At 33.3% G+C, this 16,234-nt stretch overlaps 1 protein-coding gene across 1 annotated transcript; it reads right to left on the bottom strand.

Moving 5' to 3' along the window:
* Positions 1 to 9,337: 9,337 nt before the first annotated feature.
* LOC112001490 (mitochondrial import receptor subunit TOM20) lies at positions 9,338 to 16,234 on the bottom strand. Its single transcript, XM_065782842.1, has 6 exons — positions 15,979 to 16,234; positions 15,235 to 15,313; positions 14,912 to 15,081; positions 14,772 to 14,819; positions 13,804 to 13,890; positions 9,338 to 9,719 (listed from the first exon to the last, which is right to left on the bottom strand). Exons 1-6 carry the CDS (start codon positions 16,075 to 16,077, stop codon positions 9,591 to 9,593), a joined length of 612 nt encoding a protein of 203 aa, XP_065638914.1. The 5' UTR covers positions 16,078 to 16,234; the 3' UTR covers positions 9,338 to 9,590.

Genomic DNA, 16,234 nt, shown 5'->3' with positions numbered 1-16,234 from the left:
TGAATATATAGCATGTGGAAAGTGATTCGGGTTCAAGTTTTGGTCATTTTGCTAACCATGGTTAAAGACATAAGAGTAGGCGAGCAGCTCATCTGGGCCTTCTCCAAGCCTATTGGAGGAAAGCGCGGACTTCATCATTGCTTATCCAGCACCAGCATCAGCTGGTATATGGTGTACGGACTCTTGGTATAGTTTATTTAGCCTCCATTTGATACCAACTAAAAATGAAAATTATTTCACTATTTAATTTATTTTTATTATTATTTAAAACTTTATTGTATTTTTTGCTACTATTTATGGACTCTATTATACTATTTTAACTAACTTTTACTTTTATTTATAGTACTTTCAGCAATAAGTTTTCAGTTTCAGCAATATAAGCGGTATCCAAACAGACTCTAAGGTTGAAGAGAATTATATTTTAATTTTCTTTTTAAAATAATAATTTGATTGTTGAGTTTCAGCAATATAAGCGGTATCCAAACAGACTTTAAAGTTGAAAAGAATTATTTTTTAATTTTTTTTTAAAATAATAATTTGATTGTTGAAGAAGTGATTATTTTAACCTTGAACGTCTCTATTAGAGATACCAAAAATATTTTTCTATAATAAAACCAATAGGGTAAGACTTAGATACCGTGCTTAGATGTTGTTACTATTATACCATGTGAATTTTTTCTCATGGAATAGAAGTGTATTTTTTAATTAAGCAGTCACATGACTAAATTTTGAGAGAAAAACTTAAGGTACTATACCTAAATTTTATTCTAACCAATAAATCTAGCCTAACTTTAGAATCAATTTCATAATTTTCATTTTTTTTTTTAATCATGACTCCTATTTTAGATATGGACAATACTTTTGAGCTTCAAGCTGAGACGACTCACTTCATCTATGTAAAATGTATTCGTTTTTAGTTTGACAATTTGATGTTTCTTTGTTACTATTATACCATGTGAATTTTTTCTCATGGAATAGAAGTGTATTTTTTAATTAAGCAGTCACATGACTAAATTTTGAGAGAAAAACTTAAGGTACTATACCTAAATTTTATTCTAACCAATAAATCTAGCCTAACTTTAGAATCAATTTCATAATTTTCATTTTTTTTTTTAATCATGACTCCTATTTTAGATATGGACAATACTTTTGAGCTTCAAGCTGAGACGACTCACTTCATCTATGTAAAATGTATTCGTTTTTAGTTTGACAATTTGATGTTTCAACTAAGGGCCTGTTTGGATACAGCTGAAAATTGAAAACTGAAAAATATTGTAGCAAAATAATTTTTAAATGTGTGAATAGTACCGTGGGACCCATTTTTAATGAAAAAGTTGTTAAAAAGTGAAAATTGTGGCTCCGTGAACAGTAAAAATTGGTGAAAAAGTCACATGTTGCGGCTACTGTTCAATGAACAGTAGCCGCAACAGTGTTGCTACAGTAACACTGTCTCTGAAAACTGGGGACGCGTGAAGAAAAAAAAAAAAAAAAGGCTGAAAACGTGCAACGCGGGACGCAAACGCTGAGGCCAAACGGTCTCTAAATTTACAAGTCATTCCAGAAAAAGCTACTCCTATTGTAGCTTTATACAGTTGTTTGCAACAACAGAGAGATTAGCAATCATACGGTTCTATAGTTGCAACTTTTGAGCTGTATTTTACAATTTTACAACTTTGTTATTTTGAATGCTGAATACTATTGCAACAGTTATGAAAACCAATACTATTGCAACAGTTAAAAAAAGAATTCTCTTTAACCTTAGAGTTTGTTTGGATACCGCTTATTTTACTGAAACTGAAAACTTATTACTGAAAGTATTGTAAATAAAAGTAAAAATTAACTGAAATAGTATAGTGGGACTCATAAATAGTAGAAAAAAGTACAATAAAGCCTTAAATAATAGTAAAAATAAACTGAATAATGAAATAATTTGATTGTTGAAGAAGTGATTATTTTAACCTTGGACGTCTCTATTAGAGATACCAAAAATATTTTTCTATAATAAAACCAATAGAGTAAGACTTAGATACCGTACTTAGATGTTATTTAGGTTTCTCTCCTAAGATTATACCATGTGGATTTTCTTTCATGGGATGAAAGTATATTTTTTTAATTAAGCAGTCACATGGCTGAATCTTGAAAGAAAAACTTAAGGTACTGTACCTAAATTTTATTCTAACCAATAGATCTAGCCTAACTTCAGAATCGATTTCATAATTTTCATTTTTTTTTTTAATCATGACTCCTATTTTAGATATGGACAATACTTTTGAGCTTCAAGCTGAGACGACTCACTTCATCTATGTAAAATGTATTCGTTTTTAGTTTGACAATTTGATGTTTCAACTAAATTTACAAGTCATTCCAGAAAAAGCTACTCCTATTGTAGCTTTATACAGTTGTTTGCAACAGCAGAGAGATTAGCAATCATACAGTTCTATAGTTGCAACTTTTGAGCTGTATTTTACAATTTTACAACTTTGTTATTTTGAATGCTGAATACTATTGCAACAGTTATGAAAACAAATATTTATCACACCATTTTTTTTGCTTAAACAGTGTTAGAACTGTGTGATTAATTTAAAACTTTTGAAACAATGGCTAATTTAATAAACAGCATGATTGTACATGTCAATACTCACTTTGAGTTACAGCACTAGGGACCTTGGAGAAGTTTCTGGGAAGATTCACTGTGAGGACGTAGACCAATTGATTAACAAAGACAAAAAAAACTGTGCTAGATCTTCCAAATATTGTATAAGAGCTTTGTAAAGCTGAGCCTATCCAATAAGATATGCTTTTTTGATACGAACTATTTAATAAGATTTATATTTTTGCGAGGATATCCAATATATTTCTCACTAAATAAATAGCAATACCACTCCAAGCAGAGAGGGGAGGACTTGGTGGAGAGTCCTTAATAGTTAATCAATCGTCACCTATTACTCTAAAATCCACTCTTGAATTTATACCAATCGCACTTGATATATATAAACTTCGTCATCTACAGTAGACACAAATCAGAACTCTCTAAATTTTGCTAACAACTACCACCTCTCTCCCAACCAGAAATAAACACAATTCAAAGACAAAAGTGAGAGAAGCTTCGAGCAGTGCCCAATAGTACATTATAGTCATTCAACGGTTTCACTTGTTGCTCTCATCCAAAAGGGTCCGACATCATTGGGGCCTATAAAACTAAATGCTAAGAGAAATTTTTATATTTTATTACACACCAGAGGAGGAGTTGTAATCTCAGGATATTTAATTAGAGAAAAGCAAAAGAAGATGGCGTGGTCCGTGGATGCTTCTTCACCAACAAAACCTCACCACACCCTTGAGTGTCTTTCAGGATCATGAGGACTCAACTTTGCACAAAGCGTGGCTAAGGGGAATATAAAACACGCCACTATTGGCGCAGCCCATTACTTTGGACGATAGAACAAAGATAATGGCCTATAAGGTGGGAAGAAAAATACGTCTAGGACAAAGACCATGAATATGGATTCCACCAACAAGAGTGGGACAAAAAAAAAAAGAATTTAACTTTTGTTAAATAGAAATGCAAAAGCTTGTAGTCTTTCAGGCACAAATTTAATATAATATATGCATATTTCTTTAGCAAGAGTAAGACCCTTCTAGGAGATCTCCAATTATAAAGTGGAATATCCTTGCATAGCTTTCGATACTTTATTTATTATCATAGTATTTACCAACATAAATGTACACGACACACCAACCACTGCACTTAGAAAATTCTTTGCGATTATCAATTATCATTATAGCATTGATAGTTGTCTGAGATTTCTTTCCACTAATGGAGGGGTGTAGCTGCTAAATTTTGCCTGCTTGCACGACACTGCATTCCATTAAGAGAAAGTGGTGGGCCTAAAAGAGTAACACAAGCCTGATTCTTGGGTCGATCTTTATAAATCCAACAAAGATTTATATGTTTTGTTCTGTGCATTCCATACCATACTTCCATGACCAGATAATCCTGAAAAAATTAATTCTTGCAGGTAGGCCATTAAGACCTGTTGGCTTATCCAAAACCAAAATTACTTCTAAGAAAAAAAACCACCACCGCTGCCAAAGCCACGTGAATAATTAATATATAATTTATAATTGATTACTGGCTAATTGAGACATTAGAGTTAAATAGTTGAACACTAAATTATTGGCTTGATTTATAGGCCACATTTAATCCCAACTCATTGACATGTCAAGTTCAATTAAAGTCTAGACTGTTAGTTTGGCTCATATAACCTAAATGAATACTTAATTAGATAATGTTTGGTAACTCTAATGGTAGAATAAATGCATTCTAAAGAATAATTGCTAAATTAGTCTTGATCTCTTTTTAGTTACTATACTATCATACATTTGGAGGATCATTTCTTGCTTGCCACTAAGACATTTTTCTTCTTTATGGAGATTTAAACTGCTTTACAGATCTATACCTTCTCTTGCAATCAGGAAACAATCTGCATTATAATCAAATTTATCCGGATACTTTATTACCAAATTTCAAGGTAATCATAGATCCATAACTATTTCTTCTATAAAATGTTTAAGTTTCAAATTTTTGTATTTTGAAATTATGCATAAAAGAAGAGTTTATGGATTGAATAGAAAATAGTATTTGATTAACGCGAAATTTGAAATGTGTATTAAGAATATAAAGATCATACAATCCAATGATCGAATTTTCTAAATATTAATCCAATAAAAAATTATCAAGTAGTGTAATATAGCTTAAAATTACACCATGCATAATTTGATAATGTTCTCATGCCAATTATCACAATTTTCACATTCTTCTTAAATAATATACTCAAGACTCTAACTGCCCTCAACATTTTCCTTTAAAAAAAATAAAAGATACATGAGTTTTTTACTTCATAGAAAGGGGATGAAGGGATTACAACTAATCCCTTGGTTACATGAGACATAAACCTTGATTAGACTTGTTATTTTCTAGGATTTACATTTCATAATCTCTTTTTGTAAATGATTTCCATTCAAATTAATTGAGCCCGTTTAATTATATAATAATACTACTATTATCTTAGCAAACTTCTTAAAATTTAGGGTAAATTATATCAAGGTATGGTGAAATTAGACTCACCATACCTTATTTTCAAAAAATGATACTGTGTTCCCAATTATCAAAATAATTGACACTCTAGCCAACCAACCCCCCCCCCCCCCCCCCTTTTTTAACTTCCCTCGTGGTAAATGACACTGAGTTAAGATGGAATATTATTTCAGAGGAATATTCTCGACAAAACCACTTTTTAATGTATTTTTAATTTATATGAGTTTAAAATAAAACAAAAAGAACTTATTATAGCTAAACTGTACCGAACAAGTTTCATTCATATAGCCAAACAGTCCCAAATATCCATCACCCATCCTCCTCCACTGGTAACATCTAAGCAAAAACCAGTATTGTCATCAACCTTATCTCACCATCACCAACCAACTAATTTTCTAGCAAACAAACTTAGACAATAGCATCAAAATCAAATCTCATAATCTATTCACTATTAAACTATGAAAAACTTAAACAATAACCTAGATTTTGAGCTAATTTTCCCTCATTTTCTCAGGATCAAATGTAACACAAAAACAAACCCCCCCCCCCCCCCCCCCCCCCAACACCCCAAAACCAAACACCAAAATCTCCTCATAGTTTGTATAACATCAGTTTTTTTTTTTTTTTTTTTTTTAAACTAAAAGTGAGATGAAATATATTTGTATTTGAAAAAAATAAAGTTTTAAAAATTTGTAAAAAAAAATTTAAAAAGAAAAAAGGAAAAAAAGAAGCTAAAAGCTAAAAAAAATAAAATAAATTAAAAAAAAAAAAAAAAAAACCCTCATTGCAGAGTCATCAATCATCCAAATCAATTTTGTAGCATTCAAACAAAAATTTAAAGAACACCAAACAACAACTAGAGGCAAAAGGAATCTAGAATGTTGACATTGATTAGGGTAAGCCTTGATCCAATTCCAAGTTTCCAACTACAATTAATAATTTTACAAATTTTTCAATCACTGCAAAAGATGTTTGGATTACGTAAGAGAAATGGGAGGAAGCCCAATTGAATAAAACTGATAATGTATTGATGCCTAAGAAGAGGAAATTTTGAAAGCCTATAAACAATGTCGAATTAAACACATTTGTTCTCTAAGACATGAACAATCGCGTACACTTTCTCTTTTCCTGCTTATAGGCTACTGTCATTTGTCACGAATCATACTCGTATTATTCTACCCTTTTAATTGTGCTTCCCATTAACTAATTAGAAATCTCAAAAACTTTTGACAATTTGATGGAATCAAGCATCATGCTTGGTTGCAGTGGCTGATTAAGATATTATGGAAATGCAAATTTCAATTTTTTAAGCTCAACACTACAACTCTCTTTTTTATGTATGTTATGAGTAATCTATTACCACTAAGGCTCCGCTTGGGAGGAGAGAATGGAATAGAATGGAAAGGAATAAAAAGAATAATTTTATAATATTCTTACCTTCTTTTGTTTCGGAGTTTTAATGGAGGGAATAGAAAGTTCATTCCCTTGTTTGGGAGTTTAATTGGGAGGGAATGGAATGAGTAGGAAGGAACACTCATTCCTCTCTATTCCTTTAAAACCTGAAATTTTTCATTCCTCCCGAAATTGAAAAGAATGAAATGGAATAGAATTAGATTTAATGATTGTTTTACTAAAACTCCTAAAATACCCCCTATATATTCAACAATTTATTTTAAAATATGAGTCTAATAATAATATTGTGATAAATGATTCAATTCTATTCCCTCCATGTTACTCCCAAACAAGATTACTTACATTCCATTCATTTTCATTCATTTCCATTCCTTTATTTTAAAACATCCAATCAAGGTTACTTAAGCCTCCGCTTGGGAGGAGGGAATGGAATGAAATGGAAAGGAATAAAAACAATAATTTTAGAATATTCTTCGCTTCTTTTGTTTGGGAGTTTTAATAGAGGAAATGGAAAGTCTATTTCCTTGTTTTGGAGTTTAAGTGGGAAGGAATGGAATGGGTGGGAGAGAACACTCATTCTTTTATATTCCCTTAAAACCTCAAATTTTGATTCCCCCCAAAATTGGGAGGAATGAGAGGAAATGGAATTAGATTTAATGATTTTTTTACTAAAACTCCCAAAATACCCCTATATATTCAACTCTTTATTTTAAAATAGGGGTTTAATAGTAATATTGTCATAAAATGATTACATTCCATTCCCTTCATGTTACTCCCAAACAGGATTATTTACATTCTATTCATTTTCATTCATTTATTTTAAAACATCCAAACAAGGTTACTTAATTCCATTCTTTTCCATTCCTTTCCTTTTCTTAAATACATTCCATTCCATTCCTTTCTATTCCCTTATGATCATCTCATTCCATTTCATTCCATTCCCTTATGAACTCCTAAGCAGAGCCTAATTCTATTTCATTTCATTCTTTTCCATTCATTTTCCTTACTTAAATACATTCCATTTCATTCAATTCATTTCCATTCCCTTATGATCATCTCATTCCATTCCATTCCCTTATGAACTCCCAAACGGAGCCTAAGAGTTTTGTAATTTAATTGATTGACATATTCTGATATTTTCAATGAAAACATTTAAAATTCAAATCCCATCTTCCCATTGTAGTTATTGAATTATCAAAAAACAAAAGAGAACAATCTCCCACTACTTTGAAAGATAAAAAGAAAAAATAAAATAAAAAGTCCAGCAACAATTCACGCTCTAAAGCGAGTAAATTCATTATGAGCAAAAGATTTATAATTGAAAAGTGGTTCCATCCGGTGTGCCATTTGCAAAAAATATTCACCTTAACAATGCTACTCTTTTTCTTTTTTTTTCCTTCTCTCTCCTTTCATACTTCTCCTCTCTCTCAGACCTCTCTCCTCTCTTTAATCAAGTTGTGGTGGTGGATCATTAAACCAGTTGCGTCGGTTGAGTTGGTGGGTTGGGTTGTGAATCGGCTTGTTGTGGTTTGGTTGGTGGGTTCTGATCTACTGATGGGTTGTTACGGGTTACAAGGTTGGTGCTGGTTTTTTTTTTTTTTTTAATTTACTTTATGAGTTATTTTAATGTGTTGTATGGCAAAATAGAAAATGAAATAGATAGCAAAGTATGAAATAATGTGTTAAGCTGGCAAAAAAAAGCTTCTTTTTTTTTTTTTTTTTTTTCACCCACATCAGTGGGTGTAAAAATGGGCAAAATCATGTATATATTTCCACGAGCTACAGTACCCGTGTAAATATACACGGGTACTGTAGCTCGGGTATATATTATTTTAATAATTTTCATTCGCCCCAAATTTTCTCTCTCTTCTCCGATGCACAACTACCTCAGAATCACATTTTCTTTTTCTCAGATGCACACAAACACAAACACAAACACACCCACACACAAAGACATCCACAAAAACAGACCCACACACAACAAACCCACACAGACAAACCAACGGAGAGATCGATCGGTGCTTGTGGTGCTTGGTTCGTGGATCGGCCGGTGAAGACACGATCTGGGTCGCCAGAGCTTGGTTCTGGGTCCCCAGACCTTGGTTCGTTGGTCGCCGGACCTTGGTTTATGGATCGGCGGGTGAGACACGATCTGGGTCGCCGTGAAGCTCGGTTCGTGGGTCGCCGTGAAGCTCAGCTCGGTTCGTGGGTCGCCGTGAACCTCGGTTTGTGGGTCGCCGTGGGTCGCCGTGAAGCTCAGCTCAGTTCGTGGGTCGCCGTGGGTTGCCGTGAAGCTCAGCTCGGTTTGTGAGTCGCCGTGAACTTCGTGGGTCGCCGTGGGTCGCCATGAACTTCATGGGTCGCTGGGTTTTTGTTTTTGAGAAACAATGAGAGAAGGCAGAAGAGACAGAGAGAGAGAGAGAGAGCTATTCAGAAAAATGAAAAGAGAGAGAGAGATACGCGCGTATATTAAGAGGGAGTTGAGGGAAATAATAAAAAAAATGAGAGGAATGAATATTTTATTAAAATAACTGGTAAAATAAATGAGCTGATGTGGGTGTTTTATAAAAGTGGTAGTGTAAAATAGAAAAAGTAAGTTTTTAGTGTAAAAATGAACGTGTAAAATACAAATACTGATGCGAATGCTCTGAGGGCGTAAAGAGAAGACAAATTATCAGTGCATGACCTGCACATGACACATCTATTAAAAAGAGAGAGAAGATATTTTCGTCCGTGCATCTTTTATCCTGTTGATGCCGATAACATTACTTATATAACCTTAAAGAAGCCAAAGCTTACTTAAAAAATCACACATTCAAGACTGTATGAATGAAAAACAAATAGCTTAAGATAATCAGCCTACATAGCCAAAATTGACAAGAGAACAACAACAATATATCTGCCTAACCAAATCAGCAAAAGAAACATTATTAGTCAAAATCAGCATGTGGATAGCATACCACATGCTACCAAATTTACTACATCTCCAGAATGGTGAATTTGTCAGCCCAAATTTTGATGAATCTATCAGAACAAATTTGAACCTTAGGTAGCCTTGAATAAGGAGCAGATAAAAGGCCTATCTTGGAGCAGGTGGAGGAACGTGGGATTTTGTCATACCCACCCATGCAACAATTCCAACTGCTAGGATAATCCATCCAAATATGTCATATTTGAGATCACTGCTCTTCTTCTTCTTCTTGGAAGTCTGGAAAAACAACAATAATTTAATAGCAAGCTCAAAGAAAAACGAAATGAAGCATATTTGCACCTATAAAGAACTTCTCCCGACAATTGATGATATATTGGGGAATGATGCAACAACAGCACCCATGTCCATGCTTGTCTAGAGTAATTCAGACAAATCACAATTAAGTTGAATGTAATGTAAAACGAGTGAAATATGCCTTTATTTATAAGAATTATCAAATGTTTCCTTTCATCATTGTTTTACTTCTATCGTTTTTCCACAAATAGAAACCAAGGTGCCTAGACTGAAATTAAGTCATGGAGACACTCCACACAATAAAAACATACAAAACAAATATGCGTTCATAGATTATATGTAATGTAATATCCAAATACATAATGTAAACATGACAGGACATTAGCAGTAACCAAGACAAGTTACGAATTTCAACTCAGGCCAGAACCAAACTTCGTTATTATCCAAATGCTATCCAGAACAATTCATCTTTCAGATTCCAAAAATTGACAACCAAGCAAATCGAATAAAATTATTCACAATCAGATAAAATAGTGGCTTCACTGCTTCTGGATTGTGTAACTGCATGAGTATATTTGTAGAATGAGAAGTGGGAAATATTTCCAATAGGTGAGAGAAGATGGGTAAATTATCCAATGGGAAGGTCTCATGAGACCACCATCATAGCATGTGGGACTCACACATCTTGAGAAGGAGCAAGGGAGTTTATAAGATTGTTCATTATGTGCAGCAAAGCATTTAACCAGTGTTGTTAAAAGCGAGGGGCGCACTTAAGCGCAAAGGGCTCTTGGAGCCTAGGTGCAAAGCGCAAGCGCGCGCTTGATTGAAGTGAAGCGCACATTTTTAAAAAATAATTATTAATGAGAAATGCAACAATCAAATGATCAAATTATCATATAAATTGAAATAAAACTTTTTATATAATTCATGATATACCCTACTTTTGCAATTTTAACACAAAAATTGCTAGTCAAGTCATTTTATTTTTTTGGATAAGCTTGATATCAGTACTTCCATGTAATATCCTTTCTTAAATCTCCTATATTTATAATGCCCTATGACTAATTAGTAATATTTGTTAATAATTTAATCACTTAATCACTATAACTCTGGAAGAATTAGTTTGCTATGTTCAAAATCAACCACTAAAGTAACTAAACAATTACCACCTATATTATATTATACTTTTTTTTTCCATGAATGAACTAAGAATATGACATTCAACATGGTAATTGGAACGAAGGAGCTAGGTGGGTTACTGTTTCAAGGAGAAAAAATAAAAATAGAGAAGATATGGGAGGTTGTGGGTTGGATTTTGGGACAAGTTATACTCAAAATATTTTTTTTTGAGAAGTAATTTACACTAAAAATATACAAAATCAATGGTTTATATCAATAATGTCAAGATCCTATAGCTTTAATTCAGTTTTGGTTTTTCTTTTTTGAAAAATATAAAAAAAGCTCCAAAAAGCGCGCTTTGAGCTTTTTGAAAAAGTGCAAAAAAGCACGCTTCTTTGAATGAGCTTAGCTTTTGAGGCAAAAAGCGTTGGAGCTTTGGGGCTTCGAGCTTTGAGCTTAAGCGCACTTTTAACAACACTGCATTTAACTGATTAAGAAGTATGGTTGAAACCAAGTGATGGCCTAAAGAACACAAAATTAATGAGAAGGATTTCAAGAAGCCGAACCAAACAATTGATACAAGAAAACCCCAATTCAGACCAGACCCAACCACAACCGGTTTAAAAAATCCAATCGGGATCTATTACAAATTCAATACAAGATGTATTATGATAGTTAGAAGATATACCTTGGGATCACAGTCAATTTAGTCCCTACATTTCGGAAGCAATCAATTTGGTCCCTGTAATTTTTAATTTGCAATCAATTTGACTCTAAAGAGCATTCACATCAAGAATGCTAAAAACTTACAAGAGCCATTTTAGCAACTCATCCCACAAAACACACTACATCAATGTTGCTATACTTAAATTTTTTAGCAACTTAGCTACAGTAAATTATCATTTTTGACAGTCTACTGTAGCCCAAAACTTATAAAAAATAATAAATTTTATTACTCTTCAATTAAAATATCATTTCTCTCTCTCACTATTCTCTCTCTTTTCTTCTTTCTTTTTCTTCCATGGGACTATTTTTGCTTCTCTCTTTTCTTCTTTCTTTTACTGACTCTCACTTTTCCTCTTTCTTTTTCTTCCACTGGGGACTCTCTTTTCTTCTCTCTTTCACCAGCCTCTCTCCCTCTCTCCCTCAGTATTTTTTTTTGTAGGAGAAATTCTCTCCATCGGTTTATGATGGTTGATAGTGAGTGGGTATGGTCTGTGGTGGCTAGTGGTGGGTATCCGTTTAATTTTTTTTTTTTTTTTTTTTTTTTTTTTTTTTTTTTTTTGTGGTTGGGAGTTTGAGGTTGTGGGTGGTGCTGGCTGTGGCAGTGGGTGTGGGTTTGAGTTTGTGATTTGATTTTGGGTTTGTTATTTGGTTTTGGGTTTGTTTTTGTTTGTGATTTTGGCGGTTGGGGTTGAGGCTGTGGGTGGTGGTGGCTGTGGCAGTGGGTGTGGCCGGTGGTGGCCAGTGGCAGTGGGTATGGGCAGTGGCGGCGGGTTGGGTTTTGCAGTGGGTTTCGGTGTGGGCAGTGGAACTGTGGAAGAGATGAGATTGAGAATTAAGAAAGAATTAAAAAATAATAAAGAAATAATATTTTAATGAAGTGGTAAAAAATATAAAACCTTTGATATTGGGTATATTATAAAGTGGGGTGTTAAAATAAATAAAGTAGTGTTTTGTGTTGCTAAAAGCTATATTTTTTAGCATTCTTGATGTGAATGCTCTAACGTTAAATCATTAACAAAAAAATGCTTATGTGGCAAACGGTGTACACTGTTGGCACACTTAAAGCTTACGTGACAATTAAAATAATAATAATAATAAATGCCACATCAGCATATGAATAAATTTTTTATTATCAATTTTAAAGGAAAAAGAAAAAATAATGAATTTAGATCTGGCTTGAACATGAACCCAGAACCCAGAAACATCTAATCCAAATCAACCCCTCCACAAATCTCAACTCTTCAATTCACATAGGAAACTGATGCCTAAATGGGGAAGAAGACGAAGATGAGAGGGAAATTATAAGATTGTTCATTATGTGCAGCAAAGCATTTGACTGATTAAGAGGTATGGTTGAAACCAAGTGATGGAATAAAGAACACAAAATTAATGAGGAGGATTTCCTGAAGCTGAACCAAACAATTGAGACAGGAAACACCCCAATTCAGAAAAGACCCAACCACAAACAGTTTAAAAAATCCAATCGGGATCTGTTACAAATTCAATACAAGATGTATTATCATATATTAGAAGATCTACCAAGATATTAGCCAAATCTGGGAATTTATTGTACCAATCTCAGGCTATCTTACAATAATAAGCTCTAGCTAAAATGAGACTTCCTCCTCGACAATAATGGGATAGAGTCAGGTCAAGGGTTTAAGACCCAGCACGTAACTTAACAGTAGAAAAAATCTTAAGCTTCCATACGTTTTTCACATAGAATAGCTGAGACAGTTGAAACTTTTTTTTTTTTGATAAATGCTGAGACAATTGAAACATGAGTCCCTAGAAAATTATTATATCATATGTATCTGGAAGCAGGGCTGAAAACAATGAGCAAGCTAAAAGGGCAATTGAGTGAAAGAGCAATCTAAAGTGCCATAAAGTTTGTTAGTCCAAACTAAAACTGCAATACCGTGCACATGATATTGAAACACTATCATCAAATCTTTACAAAAACAAAAAACACAAAAAAGAGTGACTTTTGCAGTTTCAGATAGATGTGATGTTATTAAAAAAACTGAAGATGTTGGTCAAGGATCTGTTAAGCCCTGAAAAACATAGCATTGTCACTTCAACTATGATAGAAGCTCAAAGAACTCCAACCAAGTAAACAGGTTCTTTGCATCACAGATTATAGAAGCTTCTTAGATAAAGTGCTACTCCTTCAAAATGATATTTAGCAAATAACAGTAAAGTAATAATTTGATAATCTAACCTTTTCGTTAGAAGAAGCAGATGGCCCACCACCCAGAGTCTGTTGAACAAGACCATGCTTGTGGATCTCCATGTGCAAATCAGTCGCCTAAAAAAGAAGCAGTAAACAATGGAATCAAATTAGTAAGATAAAAAAACTATCAAACTAATTACTCCTCCATCCATTATTGTTAGTCATCTATTCCATTTTGGGATATTCCAAAAATATGGTCCTCTTTAAAATTTCAATGGGTGCAATATTAAGAACGTTCCTGACTTATCCTTTTACTTTCTTTGAAATTCAATACCTCTTTTTCATTAACTTCATTTGAGTTTAAATTAAGAAGAGAAGTATTGAAAACCTTTACCTTTTTATTTGAAAGACAATCCGTTGAACAATATTCCCTTAAAAAGAGAGATTTTCCAAACAAGACACTTATGCACAACCCAATCAATCCTATGAGTTCAAGCCCAGTTCAACATATAGTGCAGGCTGCTCTGTCCTTCTTAGATATGGTCTCCTTTCTATGTATAGTTAGCTAAGTCACCATTCACCAATAAAAGAGATTAGCTAGTTTGCAAGGTGCATTTATGGTTGTGGGTATTGTCACTAAACTAGTGTATACTTCTTGCACCTTTACCACCAAAATGCTACTCGTTTTGAAAATCTCATCACAATCTCAATCCCAACCGTACCCCAATTTTATATGTCCCAGACCACAGCCCTAAAACAAATGACACAAAAGTAATATTTATAAAATGAATAAATTTACATAGATGTTTCCCAAACTTAAAAATTCTAATTAACCACTAAGCAAAGCACAATATTAGTATATTCTCGGCCATATAACTAGTACTACCATGCAACCTAATAAACCAATACATCCTCTTTTCTAGGCAATGTTCATACGATGTGAGTGACTACATGAAAAGGCAGTATAATAGGATATTGTGGTTCAAATGAAATAATAGTTAAAGCTTGAAAAATACCTTATCCGTGTTTTCCAAGGACTTCTGGTAGAGTTCATTGGATGGATTCTGCAAAAACATATTCCATAATCAAGCTTCTAAAAGAGTCTTAAACTATAAAATACAATATAATTGAAAACTTCAGGAACTTAAAATTTTACCTCATCTGCTGCTTTTTGGAAATAGTCACGTGCCTTATCAAAAAAAACCTTCGCCTCATCAATGTCAGGAGTGAGAAATGCCTGAGAAGTTTGGGCATTTCCCAGGCACCACAACGCCTCATGCTTCACTGGATCGACAAGCAAAGCCTCTTCCAACTTTGAAATAGCATCTACACAATTCATTTTTTTTTTTTTTTAAGTTATCCCATCAAAATAGTTCGGTTCCAAAAAGAAAAAGTCTTTGCAACAGCAATTCCAGTTCAATTATGTATATATTTAAAATACCATAGTGTTGTTTTAATTTTATAAGAAATTCAGAATACCATTAATCATATTCTTTGAATCTGCAATGTTTTGAAATTGTGATAGCTCCAGCAATGCTCCTCCCCACTTTGTTAGATTCTGCAGAGTAATTCACATAGCCAAACAGATGATGTCATAATTCACATCTTTATATATGTACATATATATAACTCTAAGCAATGTTACACCACCCAATAACTTGTTATTGAATTCATATTTTGAATTCCACATGTTCCATATGTTCCTAACATGCATGCCAATTGGATGTTATTTACCATCCGATCCATAAACTCATCTTTTATGAGTCATTTTAAACTACAAAAACTTGAATTTAAACAATTGATCGATTACATTGTTATTAATCTTCGATAATCTTGAAATTTTGAAAGCATAGAGAATACAAAAATAAAATGTAATCCAATGTTTGATATGTTAAAATTCCCATCCAATTAAAAAAATATTAAGTGGTGCAACATTGAACCAAAAATATGAATATTTAAAAAGTCATATCACTTAAACTAACAAACCATGCTAAAATTTAAGTATCCCAAATAGTTCATAACAAACACATAAAAGCTAAAACTGTGAATCAACTCCAATAAACGGTTCAACCAACAACAAAAAAAAAAAAAATAGAGAATTAAAATGAAAGCATAATATACAAACACAGACACAAATACACATAGTTAAATATAATGGAGGTTGAAACTGAGGAATGAAACACTGAGATTAACAGAGAGAGAGAGAGAGAGAGAGATACTAACATCGGCATCCAGGGGGTTCTGGGCGTAGTTAGATTCGGCAGTTTTACGAGCGTGCTCGAACAGCAAGAGGCGATCGAAGTCTTCCTGAGAGAACTCCATGTTGTACGGTCTGGACTGGACTGGTAGAAGAAGAGATTGTTGTTGTGAGAGAAACTGTGTGTATGTGTTGTGAACTGTGTGTACTATGAGCCAAGTCCTAGGGTTTGAAATATACGACTAGTCGAATTGTTATGCACTTACTTAAACAGTTGTGTGC

The sequence above is a fragment of the Quercus suber genome, unplaced genomic scaffold (assembly GCF_002906115.3).
Source record: "Quercus suber isolate HL8 unplaced genomic scaffold, Cork oak 2.0 scaffold_317, whole genome shotgun sequence".
NCBI lineage: Eukaryota > Viridiplantae > Streptophyta > Magnoliopsida > Fagales > Fagaceae > Quercus > Quercus suber.
This window is presented reverse-complemented; position numbering and strand designations above follow the sequence as displayed.

Excerpts from the sequence above, each read along its gene's own strand:
- LOC112001490 (XM_065782842.1), bottom strand. The coding sequence starts at position 16,077 with ATGGAGTTCTCTCAGGAAGACTTCGATCGCCTCTTGCTGTTCGAGCAC. Across the intron at positions 14,820-14,911 it reads TCCAAAAAGCAGCAGATGAG|AATCCATCCAATGAACTCTA; the intron begins GTAAAATTTTAA and ends ATGTTTTTGCAG. Across the intron at positions 13,891-14,771 it reads CCTTGGAAAACACGGATAAG|GCGACTGATTTGCACATGGA; the intron begins GTATTTTTCAAG and ends CTTCTTTTTTAG.